The 22,207-nt window shown below is 37.6% G+C and overlaps 1 protein-coding gene across 1 annotated transcript in view; it reads left to right on the top strand.

The window, feature by feature from the left end:
* The window catches only part of si:dkey-112m2.1 (transmembrane protein 132D), a 337,783-nt gene that overhangs the window by 104,519 nt on the left and 211,057 nt on the right, over positions 1-22,207 (top strand). Inside the window, exon 2 of the mRNA XM_049466738.1 lies at positions 1,246-2,200. Coding sequence (XP_049322695.1) covers positions 1,246-2,200 — 955 coding nt within the window. The remainder of the gene's footprint in view (positions 1-1,245; positions 2,201-22,207) is intronic.

Here is a 22,207-nt window from a genome sequence, read left to right as displayed (position 1 = left end):
CAGGGCGGAAACCGGTCGATAACGAGGTCCCACTTTGCTTGAGACGGGATTGTGCTGAAGAAAGTGGCCGATCAGGGTTTTGCGCCCAGTCAGAGACAAATGTCTCGCGGTTTGTGGCGTGCTGAGAGGTTATAAGCAGCTGCCACAGCTTCCGCTGTTAGGGTTCGGGGGTCGAAGGTCGTACCGTAGAGGAAATGAGCTTAACCCTTTGAACTCTAGGCTGTTTTGGTGTGTTTTTTCTCCGTTTTTGTTTTCAGCTCCTCTTTCAGGTCTTATAACACAGTAATTATATCAGACAGACACATGCCCTGATCTCTTTTACTCCAGAAGACTTACGGCTGCTCAAAAATATCATCATTTAAAATGGAAAAGGAAGCAAAATTTTTATATTTTCCTGGAACTGATCATGTTCTGCTCAAAATTTTAACAAGCGCCTATTTTATTTTATGTATAGACTTTAAATATATTCACACCTAAGATATCTTTTCAAAAATGGTTAGACTAGAGAGTGTTTATGAGTTATAAGAAAGCATAAGAATATTGATGATTTATAGTACATTACATGACTTATTTATTATTACTTTGATAAAATACATGGAGAAACAGCATCAGGTGGATTTATTTATTATTCTTGATAATCAATAATCACACCTCTAGGATACATGTAGATACTAAAAACCTGACACTCAGAGCAGCCTATACCTTTCAGTATTTTGAGGCTCAGTACACACAAAGAAAACTAAATACAAAAATGTAACCTTTTTTTAGTCTAAATAAATAAAAATTTAGTTTAGTGCAAAATAACTACTTAGTAAAAATGTGCACATCATACCTAGCTTTAGTTTGAGTAAAGCAGGTAGTTTCACACTGTTTTTTCTGTGGACACTTTTGAGTCTTTATTTACTGATATTATTTGGTTTGAAACATCATATAAATATGTTTGAAGCACTAAAAGTAAATAATATTGGTTGGGGAAGGAGATTTTTAACTTTTTTATGTGTTTTTCTCAATGGGTTTCTTGTAGATTTAGCTTTACTGCACTGGGATGTGATCACTATTTTTAGAAAGAGTAAGCTCCGCCCTTTCTAACCATATATGGATTATGTTTATGTGTGAAGGGATTCCTGTGTAATTAAGCTGAGAACACAAGGTGAGATTTTGGACAGAAAATCAAAGGGTTAATAGTTGGGTAACTGATGTCTCTTCCTGTCTGTTCTTCTCTCCTTTCCTTTTCTTTTTTGGCAGTAATGGATGGCAGACTGCTGCTAGAGGGTCTGCAGAGGTTTGGCGCGGTTCCTACGTACCTGCCAGTCCAGTACCAGGTCCTGAACGCGGATCTGTCCTTCTTCCTCAAAGAGGCGAATCAGGACATCATGCGAAACTCTAGTCTGCAGGCCAGAACCGAGCTCTTCTTCATCCAGCAGGCTAGAAGAGTTCCTACTGTCAACGCTAGCTATGGACCTCTCTCAGTGCAGCAGCCTGTACCGATGGAGTTCCTCGGTCCAGGGCTGCTTAACAACCCGTCATCATCGTCATCGTCTTCATCGTCTTCGTCGTCTTCTTCGTCTGTAACTTCTTCTACATCAACTACTCCTTCACCTCAGCTCTTCACCTTCAACTGGAAGGTTCAGACCTTCATCATAAGCGAACGCATCCACCCCAGCTGGCCCAAGGTGCAGGTCCTTTTCTACGTGGTGGGTCGAGACTGGGACGACTACAGCACCGTGGACAGGCTACCCTGCGTCCGGATGTTCGCCTTCCACGAGACGCAGGAGGTCCGAGGAACCTGCCGGTTGAAAGGTGAACTTGGGCTTTGCGTGGCTGAACTTGAGCCACTGCCCAGCTGGTTTAGTCCACCTAGTGTCGTACCCGGGAGGCAGAGGGCACCGGATCAGACGGAGGGCACTCCAGTGGAACTCTACTACATGGTACAGTCCACAGACTCCGGCGACTGCAACGCCGAAGATTCCCGCAAGACCGGATCCATACGTTCTGAGCAGCAGGGGCCGGCCGGATACTTCTCAGGCCCCACGCCCATGAGGAGAATCGGCAGCGTACGACTGTTCCAGCCCTTATCAGAACTGCGACTCGACGGCAACTTCGTGGTGATGGTGCCTTCCAGACCCATCAGGCAGAGGGAGACGGTTTCTGCGTTCCTGGCGGCTTCCACCCTCTCGTCCGTGGAGATTTTCACCCTCAGGTAGGAGATCAGCTACTTTAATACAGTGTTTTTTAGAATTTGGGTCATTTCTTGTTGGCTTTAGCACCACACTACTTATACCGTACATGCTACTGTTTGATTTAAACCATCAATGTTCTGTTCGACTGTATTTTATTAAAGAAGGCGTTATCTAGATAGCTTGTCCACAGTTGACAGAGGTATTTAAAAAATCCACGTCAGCTAATTTAACATACAAGAAATTGTACTCATGAGCTGATCAACAGAGAATGACCTTTCATCTTGCCATTAAAAAAGTCCTTAAAGTTGTCTTGCGCTTGTCTGTGTAGATTCAGTGTCCTCAACCTGGCAACCCATGTGAGCTTTGTGTCTGAGGAGGAGGGGGCATGGTTTTGAAATTTGGACTGTAGTATTCCTTTATTCCTTTTACATGCTTGCTGTTATTAAGTATGTATTGTTCATTTAAAGGTGAAAAATAATAACTATTTTTTACAGTTTTTAAGTTAGAATAGGTCTATAGGCTCTATAAAACAAGTTTATTTATTTATTTTTGTTGTTGTAAAGATAAAGATCTCACCAATTCCATTCTTAAAAGTTTTAGTCCCTTTCTAAATGGGCTGTTTAAGGGCTCTGTCACTTTTATGCAAATAAGTTGTTGCTGGCTGTACACCATGTATACGTTGAGCTTTTACCACACATTAGTTTTACAAGCTAGTTTAGGCTTAACTGTGATAGAAGAGTCAAAAACTACAAATAGATTATCTTCCTCATTTGCTGAATTGCTACCGACAGTAGGTACAGATCCCTCCCTCAGACGAGGTCTCCTGGCTAATCCTGCTGTGTACTGTCTGAGGTTCTCAACAAGCAGAACAAAATGACACAAGTTTCTTCAACTGATCTAGTGGGCGGGGCTCTGGTGGGTCTTAATGGGTGAGGGGTGGAGCCAGGGTGGGTCTATGTGACATTTTAAACACTGCTAGTTTTTATTTAGCACTTTACTCACTCATAATATTAATTTAACACTTTCAGTGGTGAATTTACCCGAGCACACCTACGTTTTTTGATAATTAACAGAATTTACAAGATTATTATGCATTAAAATGTAGTAATATTTAATAATGTATTAACTAGTGTGAATTAATGATTAGTTGAGACATTACTGAACCATATCAATGTTTATTACTAACATAAATATATAATCATTTTTTTGTGGATTTCTAAATGTAGTTTAACACCTTTAGTTTAGCACTCATAATATTAATTTAAAAATATCAAAGGTGAATTAACCTGAGCACACCTTGATATTTTTGATAATTAACAGGATTTACAGCATTTTTAAGCATTAAAATGTAATAATATTTAAAAATGTATTAACTAGTGTCAGTTAATAATTAGTTGAGACATTACTGAACCATATCAATGTTTATTACTAACATAATTACAGTTTTTTTGTGTATTTCTAAATGTAGTTTAGAAGTTTTAGCACTCATAATATTATTTTGAAATTGATTTAATTAATTTTAAATTTTAAAAATGTATTTAATTTATTTAATTTATTTAATTAGGGTCAATTAATCATTAGTTGAGACATTACTGAACATATTTTAAAATACTAATTTAATACTATCTGTGGTGATTTACTATCATAAAACCTTTTTAGATTTTTTTAAACACTTAGTGTAGTTTATTTAACACATTTGACACTCATAATATTAATTATTAATTATTAACAATATTAGTGGTAATTTTCCACATCCATCAGTGTAGATACATATACAGAAGTTGTCTCGTTGCCATTTAAACGATGCAGGTGGTAGGCATAAAAATAGACTTTTTTTTTGTAAAATTTTAAACACCGTTAATTTTTATTTAGCACTTTACCATCAGTGGTGATTTTACATGATTTTACACATCAAATTTTTTTAAATAATTAACAGGATTTACAGCATTATTAAGCATTAAAATCTAATATCTTAATAATCTTTCTTTAATAATAAACTGTGCACTTTAATAGTGTATTAAATAGCATTGATTAATAATAATTAATTGAGACATTACTGAAATATATCAATGTTTATTACTTTTTTATCTTCAGTACAGTTTTTTTTTGTGAATTTTGCTAGTGTTAATTTAACACTTTTGCAAAATCCTTTATAAAATCCATATAAAATGCCGTTTTATCCAATACTGACCCAATATCTTAAGTAAGTAAAGGAAATTAGTTTCTTTATTTTTACTTGTTGAGTTGTTTAGCGTGTGTATTTTTTCGGCTGGTAGTTTGAGCTGAACTATAGTTGTGTGCTGAGCTCTTCTGGAAATGATATTATAAAATCCCTGTTTAAATTCACTGAGTGAACCCCGCTCTTTTGGGAGTGTATGAGCTGCTGGTGAATTTGAGCTGTTAGCTGCTTCAAAGCTCCTCAGAACACCAAGTGAGGAGTAGCTTCAGTAATGCAGGGATTTCACAACTAAGACTAAGAGTTCATGCAAAAGGTCAAACTGGTGCAAATCTGATTTTCTGACTAAAATGCAGTGTGTTTTTCAGGCTGTTTACTGTTTATTTTTTAAATAATCAACTATAGCAGACTTTCTTTAAGAATCAAAGCTTCACAGGAAGTTTCGGTTTCATTTTCGGTTCAGTCAGTGTGTCTTTGCTATCGTAATGACAGGAAAAGTACAACTAGTGAATCTTGAAACACATAAAAGGCATGTACTAATTCTCTTAACTAGGGCTGGGCGATATGGCCCTAAAATAATATCATCGATATTTCATGGTATTTTCGTGATTATCAATTAAAACGATTATCTTGGCGATATGACATTATGATATTTCTATATTATATGGCACACCCCTAACAACTGAGATATAAAAAATACAAGAATCAGATTTCATCAGATTTGGAACAGAAGTCAATGATCCAGAATGATCAGTCATGATACTAATAATAATAATGCACTCCAAATATCTCAATATATCCAGAATATATCCAGTAATATAAATGATACTGGACAGATATAATCTCTATGTCTCTAGTAGATATATAATGGGAAATGGGGTTGGTGATATGGCACGGTATTTTAGGGTATAATATTGTTTCACGATATTTAAAATTTTGACGATATTATCGTGTGCGATACAATATGGCACAACCCCTACTCTTAACTAATAATGGGTGTGGTTAATTTTGGGCAAAATAACTTGAAATAAACCAATCAGAGTGTCTCTTGCTCATCATTCCCTCTAAGAGCCGGGTGTGCTCTGACTTTGGCGGATTGCTATTTTAGAGGCGCAGCTATCTCAATTGGGTTTAATATAAAGAAAAAGAAAGGCTGAAGCACTACTAGGAGTATTAGAATTGTAAATCTTTAAAACAGGTGCTATTTTAAAGCAAGGCAAAAAAATATATATTGAAATAAAATAAATTAAATCAGATTAGCAAAAAATAAAAGTCAAAGGCACTCTGTTGAAAAAATGACTAAAAAGCCTTTAATGTGTTAGGGCAAGTACATTTAAAAACATTGAAGCCAACGCGTTGCGGCCATCTAGAGTAGTGTTGTCAATTAATTAAAAAAATAATAATAATAATTGTATTGATCACAACAATATTCTGTGGTTATTGCTGATAAAATTCACAATTTAAAGAATTTAAAGCTGGTATTTGCCTGTATGTTTGTGAGGAAGACAGTAATAATAGTGTAGTGTGCTTTAGGCAGAGTAGAGCCTTTTTTACTGTATTTTATATCCCAGGGTAGTTTTGATGCTTTTTAAATTATAATCTTTTAATGTGCTCGGCTCTGTGTGTGTGTGTAAGAGAGAGGGTAGTAATTGTCAATACACAGCTCTGGAGAGCACTTCAGTTTCTGAATCAGTTTCTCTGATTTTGCTATTTATAGGTTTATGTTTGAGTAAAACGAACATTGTTGTTTTATTCTATAAACTACAGACAACATTTCTCCCAAATTACAAATAAAAATATTGTTATTTAGAGCATTTATTTACAGAAAATGAGAAATGGCTGAAATAACAAAAAAGAAAACGCAGAGCTTTCAGACCTCAAATAATACAAAGAAAACAAAAATTTCATATTCATAAAGTTTTAAGAGTTCAGAAATCAAATCAATATTTGGTGGAATAATCCTGGTTGGTTTTTAATCACAGTTTTTTTTTTTTTCATGCATCTTGGCATCATGTTCTCCTCCACCAGTCTTACACACTACTTTTGGATAACTTTATGCTGCTTTACTCCTGGTGCAAAAGTTCAAGCAGTTCAGTTTGGTGGTTTGATGGTTTGTGATCATCCATCTTCCTCTTTATTATATTCCAGAGGTTTTTAATTTGGTAAAATCAAAGAAACTCATCATTTTTAAGTGCTCTCTTATTTTTTTCCAGAGCTATATTTCAGCATATCTGTAGCCATGTTTAAGAAACCAAAGAACACAAACCAAACCAAATAATGCGCTTTTCACAGTGAGCTGGAACATATTCTCAGTAATAAACTGCTTGATAGCTCCTGTGATGAAACTGAAACTTCACGTGAAGCTCTGCTCTTTAGCCAATCAGCATCAGTTTAGGAGATTTGACTGTTCAGATCAATACCAGATATGACTCTAGATATTTGAACACCTTTTGAAAAGTAGAATTTGAAAAGAAAATCAGATTTGTGTCACTTAAACTGCTGTGTGAATGCACAATATTAGGAAAATGCAGTTTAAAAGACTGTTTTATTGAAAGGATATGGTTTTTACTTTTGTTATTTTCTTTAAATAAGAATAATACACACTAAAACGACTAGCTCTAAAAAACACACAAGCTTTTTCTAGATGTTACACAAAAACCAATCAGTATCGACTGCTGGACTATCAGAGTAAACTTATTGGGTGCTTCATTACAATAATCTATAAATGCACTGAGGCAAAACCACAAATGAGCAGAGGTCTTATTATGGGCACTAAAAGCCCTCAGTGCCTGTTTAGTAAATCCAGATAATCATGTTTTAACCCCTAAAATTGAGTTCACTATGGTGCAAAGTGTGTGAACAATATAATCCTAAAGCATTGTGTATAATCCACTACTGGATTTAGTGATTCATTTCTAATTTCTTTAGTCATTTGTGTATGACAAAGAAATATAGATAAGTTTTAGTGAACAATAGAATTATCTTAAAAATGATGAGTTTCTTTAAATTTTACCAAACTAAAAACCTCTGGAATATAATCAAGAGGAAGATGGATGATCACAAACCATCAAACCACCAAACTGAACTGCTTGAATTTTTACACCAGGAGTAAAGCAGCATAAAGTTATCCAAAAGCAGTGTGTAAGACTGGTGGAGGAGAACATGATGCCAAGATGCATGAAAACTGCATATTATAGTTTATAGAATAAAACATGTACCTAGCAAAATCAGAGAAACTGATTCAGAAACTAAAGTGCACTCTTATTTTTTTCCAGAGCTATATATATATATATATATATATATATATATAGTTTTTTCCCATTTTATCTGGCCAATTATCCCACCCATTCAGCTGCTACTCATCTGTTTATCCCCTCCATCACTAGTGATGCCCCAACACACCAGGAGGGTGAAGACTAGCACACGCCTCCTCCGACACATGTGAAGTCAGACTCCGCCTCTTTTTGAGCTGCTGCTGATGCTGTAGCATTGCCGAGTAGCATCACAGCACTAACGCTCGGAGGAAAGTGCAGCGACTCGGTTCTGATAAGCCAGCTCACAGACGCAGCCTTGTGCTGATCCACATCACCCTAGGAGTGATGAGGGGAAAGAAATGATCACCATCTACTGTACTGTACCCACCCAGAGAGAGCAATAACAACTGTGCTCTCTCGGGGCTCCAGCAGCTGATGGCAAGCTGCATGACCGGGATTTTAAAAATACCCTCCCCCACACACACTCCAGCAAGAACATCGCAGGCGTATGTTGCCTAGTATGAATATAATATATATTCTTTGAAATATATTTACATTCTATAAATAAAATAAATTCATTTACAATAAGGGGCATATATTCAGCTGAAACACTGGGGAACAGCCTAGTGCAAAATCCCAAATTATATTATCAACATTAACATTTTAATATTTTAACATTATATTCATTATAGCTTTTAGAAAAATGTGTTTTGTTAAGGAAGAGATTGGATACTTTTGGATACTTTTATACTTTAAGTAGTTTTGAACCCAGTACTTTTTAAAACTCTTTTACTTAAGGAAATACAGAAGTATTTTATTAAACTCTAGTATCTATACTGTGCTTGTACCACATCCAGCTTAAACTCTCCATGCTGGATTTTCTTTTTGCAGGATACCATGTAGAGATTCTTCTCCAAATCAATTAAATCAATATACTGTATTTATCTCTGCACTAAATGAGTCCTATATTAAATCGTCTTTATTAGACAACATGATTTAACAGCAGCACTGAATTTCTCTCTCCACTGACTCGGCAAAAGTGCCAAAGATGTGCTATTGATTCACTGAGATTATTCCTCTAATTACTGAGTGTAGATTTGATGCAGAGTCCAAACACATTAAGTAAATAAGTGAATGAGGAATTAGTATTAATCTACAGTGGTGTTTCCTCCTGCCTGAGATCTAAATCACCAGCAGCACCACCGCGCCCTGAGTTATTCACCGCTAAACCCCCCCGCCGACCTGTCAGCGCGCCCGGCGTTAGCGTTAGCATTAGCTTAAAGCTTAACTGCTTTCTCTCGCATGAGTGATGATGAACTTTAAGTGTTCTGCTCTCAGTGGGAAGCTGATCTACTCGCTCTAAACATACATCAGATCTGAGACTGCAGGAGGAGGAGGAGGAGGAGGAGGAGGAAGGCTATGTTCTATTTATTCTTTATCTGTCAGCTACAGATCGGACAGCCTGCCACTGTTTTAGCTGATTTTTTTTTTTTTTTTTTTTTGTCTTGTTTTTGATTTTGGTTTGTTTTAGCTGTTTTTTACATTACTTTTATTGTTTCTTTCTTTTCTTTTATATTTATATTTTGATCTTTGATGTGATTTTATTTAGTCTTATTTATTAATTTGTAGTTGCATTTTATTAGTTTTATTCATTTTATTTTTATTTTTATTACATATTTTTTACACATGAGTTTATGATTCCTAGTCTTAAATTATATATATATTTTTTACCTTATTTGTTTTTATCTTTTTTTATAATATTGCATATCTTATTAAAATGCTGTTTTTTTATTATTATTTATTTATTTTATTTAAAACAAAAATGTGTCAATCCCTTCCCTATGTATTTGGCTCGGCTACATTGTACATGAGAGCCACCCTCAGTGTACTCCGAGTTTAAATACAAATTGTTTGATTGATCGATTGATTGATTGATTTAGAAATATATACTGCTTTTTGCATGTGTGCAGATTTCAGCTGGACCTCCAGAGCTCAGAGCTTCTGAAGCTCAGAGCTAAACTGGAGCTTTATTGTCTTTATTGGTGTTAGAGCTCTTCTGAACTGCTCTCCGGGAGTCCCAACATCAGAACTGTGTTTATAGGGCGAATATCAAGCAGCTTTTAATCAATGTTAAACGATAGAGGATGTGTTTAATAGATCTGTTAATGAGTTTCAGTTCATATGCAGTGATGTAGACCACCTCTGTAGTTTTAGCCGATTTTATCATAGATTTTCTAACTATTTTATAGATTCTGATGGATAATGTTGTAATATTATTACTGTGCAATGTGAAGCAATATAACTGTATTGATATATTTTCTTTTCCTACTTCAATTTTCATAATATTTTCTGATGATTTAACTTATCTGCAGTTTTCCGAACTAGAGCAAAATAAAATGAGGTAGAGTAAGCGTAGAATATAGTAGAGTGGGGCAGAGTGAGGTAAAGTGAGGGTAGAGCTTGGTACAGTGAGGTAGAGGCAGAGTGAGGTAGAGGTAAAGTGAAGGTACAGCATTGCAGATTAAGGTAGAGTGAGGTGGAGTGAGGTGGAGTTGCAGTGAAGTAGAGTGAGGTAGAGTGAGGTGGAGTGAGGTGGAGTTGCAGTGAGGTAGAGTGAGGTAGAGTGAGGTGGAGTGAGGGGGAGTGAGGTGGAGTTGCAGTGAGGTGGAGTGAGGTGGAGTGAGGTGGAGTTGCAGTGAGGTGGAGTGAGGTGGAGTGAGGTGGAGTTGCAGTGAGGTAGAGTGAGGTGGAGTGAGGTGGAGTTGCAGTGAGGTAGAGTGAGGTGGAGTGAGGTAGAGTGAGGTGGAGTGAGGTGGAGTTGCAGTGAGGTAGAGTGAGGTGGAGTGAGGTGGAGTTGCAGTGAGGTAGAGTGAGGTGGAGTGAGGTGGAGTTGCAGTGAGGTAGAGTGAGGTGGAGTGAGGTGGAGTTGCAGTGAGGTGGAGTGAGGTGGAGTTGCAGTGAGGTAGAGTGAGGTGGAGTGAGGTGGAGTTGCAGTGAGGTAGAGTGAGGTGGAGTGAGGTGGAGTGAGGTGGAGTTGCAGTGAGGTAGAGTGAGGTGGAGTGAGGTGGAGTGAGGTGGAGTGAGGTGGAGTTGCAGTGAGGTAGAGTGAGGTGGAGTGAGGTGGAGTTGCAGTGAGGTGGAGTGAGGTGGAGTTGCAGTGAGGTAGAGTGAGGTGGAGTGAGGTGGAGTTGCAGTGAGGTAGAGTGAGGTGGAGTGAGGTGGAGTGAGGTGGAGTGAGGTGGAGTTGCAGTGAGGTAGAGTGAGGTGGAGTGAGGTGGAGTTGCAGTGAGGTAGAGTGAGGTGGAGTGAGGTGGAGTTGCAGTGAGGTAGAGTGAGGTGGAGTGAGGTGGAGTGAGGCAGAGTGAGGTAGAGGTACAGTGAGGTACATTCGAGTAGTGCTGACACTAAACTACTTCTAATTCTGGGAAAGAAATAGTGCAACCAAACCAAGTGCTGAAAAATCTAGTCATTTAGTATTTATGTATAATTTATTTATAATTTATAGTATTTCATATCAATATCGGAATATCTAACAGCATTTTCACACATCACGGTTATTTTTTGTACCCCTTAAATTTAGCAATAATACAAATTCACTCGCAACACCCAACCATCAGCTGGAGTTAACAACCAACCACTTAGCAACACCACAGCAACCACCTGGGTACCAGAAGAGCTGAGCAGGTGCCAACTTTTGGATATATTAATTCACATAGAGCAAGTGCTTAATAAAGCATCTATTATGACCTATTATAGTAATAAAGTTTATTATAGTAAACTGTAGTAAAAACTCTTACTAAAGTATATAGATTTTAGTAACAGTTTTTACTACAGTTTACTATAATAAACTTTATTACTATAATAGAGAGCTGATACAGATACAGCAGGGGGAGGAGCTTCAGCACACCTGAAGATTTACCCACTGATTTATTCACTCACTCAAGCCCTGGGTGTTTCTGCCTGACAGATAAAGGTTTGGGGGGGGGGGGGTTGTTTGGGGGGGGGCAACCGAGATGTTGGTACTGTCGCTGTGCCCCCCCTCCTGGGCACTGATATATCAGAGAGCTCTCCTGCCTGTGCCACCTTCTGCCATCCCCATTTACACCAATCTGTCTGTTACAGCTTCACCCGCCCGAGTGCCAGGCTGCTCTCTGTTATCATACAGACCATTCCACCAACTGGGAGCCATTTACTTGCTGTAACTCTTCCAAAATAAACTAATTTTAAATCTAATTTTAAATCTAACTTAAAAAAAAAACACATAGTGGTCAATCTCAGACAGCTTTACTTAATTTTTTACAGTTTCTAATCTGAATATGGTTACAAAAATCATGTGAAACACATGATTAAAACGCATGTTTAAAAAAAGCAAGTCCACTAATTCCTTTAATTGTCCCTCAAAAAAATCAGTCTTTATTTAAAAAAAAATGGTTATAGACTGCATGTTCAAATCATTGATATTTGTGACAAAAACAATCACTCATGTTACTGGAACTCACTCCTGTTACTTTTTCTGTTTTTGAATAAGAGGAATGAAAGTAACAGGAATTTTTTTAACAGGAGTTTTTAGCATAGAATTAGCAAAAACATAAAAAATAGCTAAATGGCGGCTATGCTAATAGCATGAATTTGTATTAAAAAAGAAACAAATAATATCTAAGACTGAATTTAGGTAACAGGAGTGAGTGTTGATTAGATGCTGTTGATAACGAGGATGGGTTCTAGGTTCTGGTGACTTGGTTCTTGGTTCTAAGTCTTGGTTCTTCTGTTGGTTCTTGTTCTTCAGGGGGTTCTCCAGCCTCTGGTTTTCTCTTCAGGTTTGGAGGCGGGTTTCTGTGAAGCTGCTCTGTGGAGACGGCAGCTGTATAAAGCTCTATACAAGTCTATTTGAATTGAATTGAAAGCAGAGCTCATGTGTTGATCCTGCACTGATGATAAGATCCTTTTAAAGAGTTTGTTCTGGTCTTTCTTCAGTTCTGCTCCGCGGAGAAGCGTCTTTGTGACGGATCCAAGTCCTCACGCCTCCCTGGAGATAGACTCGCTCTGTTCTGCTTTCAGGCTCGGCTCCAGATCCGCGCTGTGTTTTTAACAGTGACCAGCTGAACACTGCTGATACGAGGCTTTCTCTAGGGTTATACAGAGGTGTGTGTGTGTGAGGGTGTGTGTGTTTGAGTTAGGGTGAGACCAGCTGGATCGTATGAGCTAAGGCAGCCTCTACACCAAGGGTGTCCAAACTACAGTCGTAGGCCATTTGCGGCCCGTTTCCTTTTTAAAGTGGCCCGCAAGGTCTTTTAGAAATAAAATTAAAGTTGACCCACAGGTTTTTATAATGTGAGATTCAAAGTTTAAACACTAGGTGTCAGAAAACAGGCCAAAGAGTCTAAAAGCGGCAAGAATGTGCAGTTGTAGCACAGAAAACGGGCCAAAGAGTCTAAAAGCAGCGAGAATTCGCAGTTGTAGCGCAGAAAAACAGACCAAAGAGTCTAAAAGTGGCGAGAGTGTTCAGTTGTAGCGCAGAAAACAGACCAAAGAGTCTAAAAGCGGCGAGAGTGTTCAGTTGTAGCTCAGAAAACCAGCCAACGAGTCTAAAAGCGGCGAGAGTGTTTAGTTGTAGAGCAGAAAACTGCACAAAGAGTCTAAAAGTGGCGAGAGTGCACAGTTGTGGTGAAAAAAAGGGCCAAAGAGTCTAAAAGCGGCGAGAATGTGCAGTTGTAGAGCAGAAAACGGGCCAAAGAGTCTAAAAGTGGTGAGAGTGTTCAGTTGTAGCATAGAAAATGGGCCAAAGAGTCTAAATGCGGCGAGAGTGCACAGTTGTAGCGCAGAAAAACGGGCCAAAGAGTCCAAAAGTGGTGAGAGTGCGCAGTTGTGGTGCAAAAAAGGGCCAAAGAGTCTAAAAGCGGCGAGAGTGTTCAGTTGTAGAGCAGAAAACTGCACAGAGTCTAAAAGTGGCGAGAGTGCGCAGTTGTGGTGCAAAAAAGGGCCAAAGAGTCTAAAAGCGGCGAGAATGTGCAGTTGTAGAGTAGAAAACTGCACAAAGAGTCTAAAAGTGGCGAGAGTGCGCAGTTGTGGTGCAGAAAACGGGCCAAAGAGTCTAAAAGTGGAGAGAGTGCTCAGTTGTAGCGTAGAAAACGGGCCAAAGAGTCTAAAAGTGGTGAGAGTGCTCAGTTGTAGCGTAGAAAACGGGCCAAAGAGTCTAAAAGTGGAGAGAGTGCTCAGTTGTAGCGTAGAAAACGGGCCAAAGAGTCTAAAAGTGGAGAGAGTGCTCAGTTGTAGCGTAGAAAACGGGCCAAAGAGTCTAAAAGTGGAGAGAGTGCTCAGTTGTAGCGTAGAAAACGGGCCAAAGAGTCTAAAAGTGGTGAGAGTGCTCAGTTGTAGCGCAGAAAACGGGCCAAAGAGTCTAAAAGCGGAGAGAGTGCTCAGTTGTAGCTCAGAAAACGGACCAAAGAGTCTAAATGCGGCGAGAGTGCACAGTTGTGGTGCAAAAAAGGGCCAAAGAGTCTAAAAGCGGCGAGAGTGTTCAGTTGTAGAGCAGAAAACTGCACAGAGTCTAAAAGTGGCGAGAGTGCGCAGTTGTGGTGCAAAAAAGGGCCAAAGAGTCTAAAAGCGGCGAGAATGTGCAGTTGTAGAGTAGAAAACTGCACAAAGAGTCTAAAAGTGGCGAGAGTGCGCAGTTGTGGTGCAAAAAAGGGCCAAAGAGTCTAAAAGCGGCGAGAATGTGCAGTTGTAGAGTAGAAAACTGCACAAAGAGTCTAAAAGTGGCGAGAGTGCGCAGTTGTGGTGCAGAAAACGGGCCAAAGAGTCTAAAAGTGGAGAGAGTGCTCAGTTGTAGCGTAGAAAACGGGCCAAAGAGTCTAAAAGTGGTGAGAGTGCTCAGTTGTAGCGTAGAAAACGGGCCAAAGAGTCTAAAAGTGGAGAGAGTGCTCAGTTGTAGCGTAGAAAACGGGCCAAAGAGTCTAAAAGTGGAGAGAGTGCTCAGTTGTAGCGTAGAAAACGGGCCAAAGAGTCTAAAAGTGGAGAGAGTGCTCAGTTGTAGCGTAGAAAACGGGCCAAAGAGTCTAAAAGCGGAGAGAGTGCTCAGTTGTAGCTCAGAAAACGGACCAAAGAGTCTAAAAGCAGCGATAATTTGCAGTTGTAGCACAGAAAACGGACCAAAGAGTCTAAAAGTGTCGAGAATGCTCAGTTGTAGCGCGGAAAACAGACCAAAGAGTGTAAAAGCGGTGAGAATGCGCAGTTGTAGTGCTGAAAACAGACCAAAGAGTGTAAAAGCGGTGAGAATGCGCAGTTGTAGTGCTGAAAACATGCCAAAGAGTCTAACAACTCCAAAGAAATAAAAAATGGACAACAAATGTAGAAAATTTCAGGCATGTTGGGAAAATGACTATTACAACCGTCCCAGAACCGTCCCAAAGTCAAATGCCATGAAGTCAACCGTTATTTTTCCTTAAAAAGTCTTGTCTGTTTTTTTGCCTGCTGGCACAATGTAGGTAATGTTAATCCACATATGCTTATATTACAATCTCAGTTGCCCTAACTAGCATTGCCACTTTTGAAGCTCCACAGTTGACTGACATGGCGATTCACCCACTATGAAATACTGTATATCATCATCCTGTAGAGGATACGGTATAGGTATACAATATATACACTGAATGATAACTGAATGATAGTAATGTAGAGTTCACATTAGCCTTTTTTTATGGACCAGAAGTGCCACAGGTTCAGGGCAGTTTGCTGGGTTAAGTGTTGTTTTTGCTTCAAGTTGAAGTAGTCGGTTTCACTGCAGGTGTGGAAGCTATCTGCTCCCAGTGCCTGGTGTGGGGTCAAGTGACTGGTTCATTTGGTTTACAGCTGTCTTATAAGAACAATATGAAAACATTGACTCCTTCAGTCCACCAGTTCCTGCATTTAATAATCCTACACTGTTAAATCCTCCACATCGCTCTTAACTAGAACACATTCTCTATTCTTAAACGATTCTTTTCCTCCTCACACTCGCGTTTGTACAGATAAAGAACACACACTCTCGTTTCCGAGCTGTTTGTCAGGTCAGTGCGTTCTCTGTGAGGGAAGGCCGTATCCTGAACGTCGGCTGGTTAATGTTTGGAGGAACAGTTGCAGGTTGAAAATGGGATTTACACCTCATTCATAATGCAAATGAAAACACGCTTCCCCTCGTGAGCAAATTAACACCCTTTCAGGAGATAAATAGCCCCCGCTGTATTCCAGTTCGGACTGAACAGTCTTACACATTTCTGCAGATCCCTCTAGGAAGCAGGCTAATGGATGCAAACGCAAAATATTCTCTTATTAAGAGCGTTTTTTAATAAGAAGACGTTGATTTACACCCATTATTGTGTTGCAACCTTTAGCCGCTCATGCTAACACACATCCACAGAGCCTTCCACAAACAGAAAGCCGTGTTTAACCACATTTTCATGGTTTTTAATGACATCTTGTTGTCATGTTTAGACGGAAAAACAAAACGAAACAAGACTCGCATCAACAAATTGTAACAAATTATACTGCAGTTTCTTCTGACCTCGCAATGTGATTGGTTTAGAGAAGTTCGAGGAGTGTCAGTATTGCTCGATAATGGCACTTAGACTACTTAAAAATGATGATTCTCTTAGATTTTACCAAATTAATAACCCTTTGGAATATAATCTAGAAAAGCCAAAACAACTGCTTGAAAAGCAGTGTGTAAGACTGGTGGAGGAGAACATGATTCCAAGATGCATGAAAAAAAAACTGTGAGTTATTCCAACAAATATTGATTATTTCTGAACTCTTAAAACTTTATGAATATGAATTTGTTTTCTTTGTATTATTTGAGGTCTGAAAGCTCTGCTTCTTTTTTGTTATTTCAGTCATTTCTCATTTTCTGTAAATAAATGCTCTAAATGAGAATATTTTTATGTGGAATTTGGGAGAAATGTTGTCTGTAGTTTATAGAATAAAACAACAATGTTCATTTTACTCAAACATAAACCTATAAATAGCAAAATCAGAGAAACTGATTCAGAAACTGAAGTGCGGCCTTCATTTTTTCCAGAGCTGTATATATAATAATGTATTTTGTTAACTTGTGGTTTCTGAGGCTGGTAACTCTGGTGATGAACTTATCCTGTTCAAAAGAGGAAACTCTTGCTCTTCCTTTCCCAGAGTGGTCCTGATGAGTGCCAGTTCCATCATTATATTGTTTTTTTATGGTCTTTGAAGTGACTGCGCTTGAGGATACTTTCAAAATTCTTGAAATTCTTCTTCTCGGATTGACTCACCTTCATTTTTTTCCTCTTAAAGTCATTTTTTAATTCTTTATTTAGTTGAGTAGTTTTTGCTTTTCATAATCTGGATTAGAACATTACTGAAATATTCACTATTCACTGTATACCTGTAACTCTACCTCTTCACTACTTTACTTTAACTGATGCTCTCAAACACTTTATTAAGAGACAAGAAATTCAAGTAATTAACTCTTGATGAGTTCAGCACAGCTGTTAACTGAAACCTGAAATCCAGGAGACTCTACCTCATAAAACTGACTGAGAAAATGCAGAAAATAATTCCATATGTTTTTCTTCATTTCTTTGGATGAGTTTAGTATTAATCTACAATGCAGAACATTTTTAAATAATTAAAAACACTGAACTTAAGGTGTGTCCAAACTTTTTGACTTTTGTACTGTATATGTATATCTACTATTTAGGTTGTAAATGCCTTAAAAATCATTAATAATCAGTTATAACACATACGTAGAAAAAGCAACAATGACCTGTTGTTTGCCAAATAGTGAACCCACAGCCGTCTATATTGTAGGCCTTTCTAATTATGTGTTATAACTGAATATTAATGATTTTTAGGGCATTTACAACCTAATTAGTAACCATTAATAAACTAATTGTTAACTATTTATGAACCCTTTATAAATGTAGTCTTATTTTAAAGTGGTTTCATTATATCATTGGCATAAAAGAGTCTTAAAATTACAATAAAATAATTTTATAAAATAGTGTATCTCCATGATTTTTAAGACTCAGCTACAATCTGATGATGCTGTTTTAGTGTCATGCTGACAGAATGATAGAATAAAGCTATTTTATCTTCTGGAAGATACTCAGAAATAATTGTTTCCGTCCAAAGAGTCTAAAAGTGGTGAGAGTGTTCAGTTGTAGCGCAGAAAACAGGCCAAAGAGTCTAAAAGCGGCGAGAGTGTTCAGTTGTACCGTAGAAAACGGGCCAAAGAGTCTAAAAGTGGAGAGAGTGCTCAGTTGTAGCGCAGAAAACGGGCCAAAGAGTCTAAAAGCGGAGAGAGTGCTCAGTTGTAGCGCAGAAAACGGGCCAAAGAGTCTAAAAGTGTCGAGAATGCTCAGTTATGTGTTATAACTGAATATTAATGATTTTTAGGGCATTTACAACCTAATTAGCAACCATTAATAAACTAATTGTTAACTATTTATGAACCCTTTATAAATGTAGTCTTATTTTAAAGTGTTTTCATTATATCATTGGCATAAAAGAGTCTTAAAATTACAATAAAATAATAAATTTAATAAATAAAATAGTGTATCTCCATGATTTTTAAGACTCAGCTACAATCTGATGATGCTGTTTTTAGCGTCATGCTGACAGAATGATAGAATAAAGCTATTTTATCTTCTGGAAGATACTCAGAAATAATTGTTTCCGTCCTCTTTATCCTAAAATCTGATGCTAAATGATGATAAATGATCCGCTTTGTTGCTGCGACTGCAGGAGCCTAAACCAGTGCCAACATCTCACCTTACAGCTGGAGCAGGGAGTGTATTATAGCTTAATTGTATAATTTGTATTAATGCACTTGTCAGAAATAGCAGGCACGTCTAAAAGCATTGGAGTGCTCAGAAACGGGTCCTCGTATGAAGCTGCTAATGGAGAAAATCAATTACGAGTTCTTGACATCTGTAAGTTTGTGGTCATCCTGTTGTTCCCGGTATGTGGGTCAGGTTATATTGTGTAGAAGATGAGGAACATGATGTTTTGAGTCTATTAGAACAGATAAATCAGCCTCGGTTACGTTTTAAAGGAATATTTTAACCCTTAAACCCGTCGCTCAGCCTGTGCTTCAATAACAACACTGCTGTCCTAATTATAATACGTTTTAGAGGTCCAAGCATTGAACCCTGTGGGTCTCTACAGTATATACTGATCTAAATGATCCCAATATTGAACCCTGTGGGTCTTTACAGTATATACTGATCTAAATGGTCCCAATATAGAACCCTGTGGGTCTCTACAGTATATACTAACCTAAATCGTCCCAACATTGATCCCTGTGGGTCTCTACAAAATATACTAAACTATCGTATTTTTCGCACTATAAGGCGCATTTAAAATACTTTAATAATCCGATGCTCCTTATGTATGAATTCTATCAGTCAGGTATTAAGGAGCAGTAAAGACACTCCACTGAAGTACAGAGTTATACAGGAGTTTCAGTTCAGTTCTCCAGCAGTATTAGCATTACCTGCTAAGTGTACTAGCCAGTTGGCTGTTCAGAGGAGAGTAATATCGGCCTGTAGCCTGAGCATTTACCATGTTAAAGTATTGGGCGGCAGTTAGGTGACATTAGCGGTTAGCTGCTAATGCTAATGCTCCAGCCTTGATGTAAATCTGAAAATCTAGGCTTACTGTAAACAAACAGAAGCACTTTGCTCACCCAAATAAACAGTTTTCAGAAGAGAAATCTGTGTAGATTAACATCCAGCTCTTGTTTAACTTAAAAGAAAATTGCTTTATTTGTTATTACAGTTTTGTTTACTTAACTTATCTTAGCTTTACAGCAGGATTAGAAGGAAAACATGGCAACACCCCTGTTCCTTACTAGTGCCGCTTAAAATGCACATTATAATCCGGTGCATTTTATAGTGCCAAAAATATGCTAAATGCTCTGAACATTGAACCCTGTGATACTCAAACTACAAAATATTGTGAACTAAATGTTTTTCATATAATCAGTATTTGTTTTTGTATTAATATTATTAACTTAATAACTGATCAGTAATATTTTAGGGTAATTTTAGAGACAGGGATTAGAATCTCTATTCAAAATAATACGTAGACATAAAAAGCTCTATCTGGATGGGATTATTTTCTGTGGAAAATATTTCACACCTCTACTCAGTGATAAAACTCCTGCATCCAGACTAGTTAGGGTTTTTTTTTTTTAGGATTTCTTGGTCACGTGACACCATCGCTTTCAGTAGCTCCTCCATTTCCACTCACTGTTGTGTTTTTTTTTTTACGTGGATCTCCGTGGAAACCATGGAGCGCCCAAAGTGCCCAGTAATTACGGTGCGCAGCAGTGGACAAGTAGCTATTTTATTCAATTTTAATAGAATTCAGAGAAAAACAGTAGATAATTCAGCCTATAATTTTCTCAGAGGATGTCTGAGAAAAACACATACATGATCGTTCTGGACAGGAATAAAATCACAGAGGATAAAAAAACTCACAAAAGAGAAACTAATCCCATCCGGATAGAGCTTAAAACTAGGTTTAATTTTTCTAGTCTAGGAAACTGCCTCTACAGTTCTAGAGTTAAGTGATGCACAGTTCCAGCTCCTCCTGTTTTCCTCTTTTCCTGTATTATTCAGCGTTCTCTCTGGATCAGTACGGGTCAGAACGTTCCTCTTTCCTGGGTTTTTATCTGTTGCTGGCGGCAGCTGATTAGTTTTCCGTCACCGTTTACTGAGCGGTTTCTCCCAGTTCCCCCTGCAGCCTCGCCGCCGCCTGTTTACTCTGAAGCCACAGACTCTCTTCATCTGCCCATTAATAAGTAATTAGTGATTTGTGCACCGGGGGAAACTTGTTCGCTCACAAGCGATTCACAAGTGATTCGCCCGCCGCACACACTGCCCCCACAAACACCAGCGCTCGCCTGCAGGCAGCCAATCACAGCGCAGACGTTTTTTTCAACTTATATTTATGATTTAATTAGAATCTAACATTTTGATTTAAAATCAATCAAAAGATATCAATCAAAATCAGTCACAATCAATCAAATCAATAAATTAAAATTAAATCAAATCAAAATCAATCAATCAAAATCAAAATCAATCAAAAGATACTTTAGACCAACCTAAAAAAATATTACTCTAATTTGTTACATCAAATGTATTAGTTTTTTTCAACTTATATTTATGATTTAATTAGAATCTAACATTTTGATTTATAAAAAAAATCAATCAATATATAATTTAACCCAAGTATCAAAAAGTTATTTAAAACAAAGAAAAATAGGATTTATGATTAATAGCCTTTTTACACTATTTTGTAATCTGGAAAAATCTATTAATTTCTATTACAGACATGTACAGTTTTAGCTTTAATTAAACTAATAAAAATGTTGAATTATGTTAATTTTATAAACTATAAACTTTCTGTAGTTTTCTTTTCAGTACAGTTCAATAGAATTATATCTGGCTTACACTGAAAAAACAAAACCCTATCAAGTGAAATCATCTCACTTCAAGGCAATAAACCTTGTAAAAATATTTGTTCTCTGATAAAGATTTTTGTTTTTACTCAAAATGAGCTCAAAAAAGTCCCCAGTTGAGTTATTCTGATTTGTGTCCAAATTTTACCCAAAAAATCTGTGATTTTTGCTTGATTTAAGTATAACTTCACACATTTTGAGACTTTCAGATAAGAATATACAGCTCTGTAAAAAAAAGAGAGCACTTCAGTTTCTGAATCAGTTTCTCTGATTTTGCTATTTATAGGTTTATGTTTGAGTAAAATGAACATTGTTGTTTTATTCTATAAACTACAGATAACATTTCTCCCAAATGTCTGAAATAACAAAAAAAAACAAGTTCAAATTTATAAAGTTTTAAGAGTTCAAAAATCAATATTTGGTGAAATGACCCTGGTGGTTTTTAATCACAGTTTGTTTTATGCATCTTGGCATCATGTTCTCCTCCTCCACCAGTCTTACACACTGCTTTTGGATAACTTTATGCTGCTTTACTCCTGGTGCAAAAATTCAAGCAGTTCAGTTTGGTGGTTTGATGGCTTGTGATCATCCATCTTCCTCTTGATTATATTCAGATTATATTTTTAATTTGGTAAAATCAAAGAAACTCATCATTTCAACATTAAAGTAGTAAATCCTGTTTTGCAGAGGTAAAATTAGTATTAGTATTATTATAATGAGTATTAATATTAGTATTCTCTGAGTTTCCTTTTCTTTATGCTGGTTGTAGAATAAGTTATTCAGTTGTCTTTTTTCCAGCAGTGTAAGATTTATTATCCTTTCTATGTGAAGTCCAGCCCATTGTACAATATTAACTTTTACTTTCTGCTTTTATGCGCTTCTGAGCTGGATGAATCAGAGGCGTGTGTATGTTGTGCGCACCGTATGTTTAATGCAGGTTCTGAGCGCTGGCGGACGGGTGGGATACGGGAGAATAAGAGCGCTGGTAATTGTGTTGGGCGTATTTCCAGAAACGGAAGCAGAATGGATCAGAACTGAGGCGTGTTGATGGCGGTGGATCGGGGTCTGGCTGGGCGCTGGGTTTGATTTGGAGCAGAGCTGGAGCTCCTCCGGTCTCTGGACG

Source organism: Astyanax mexicanus, chromosome 17 (assembly GCF_023375975.1).
Source record: "Astyanax mexicanus isolate ESR-SI-001 chromosome 17, AstMex3_surface, whole genome shotgun sequence".
Taxonomy (NCBI): domain Eukaryota; kingdom Metazoa; phylum Chordata; class Actinopteri; order Characiformes; family Acestrorhamphidae; genus Astyanax; species Astyanax mexicanus.
Note: the sequence above shows the minus strand (reverse complement) of the source record. Positions and strands in the feature narration are given on the sequence as shown.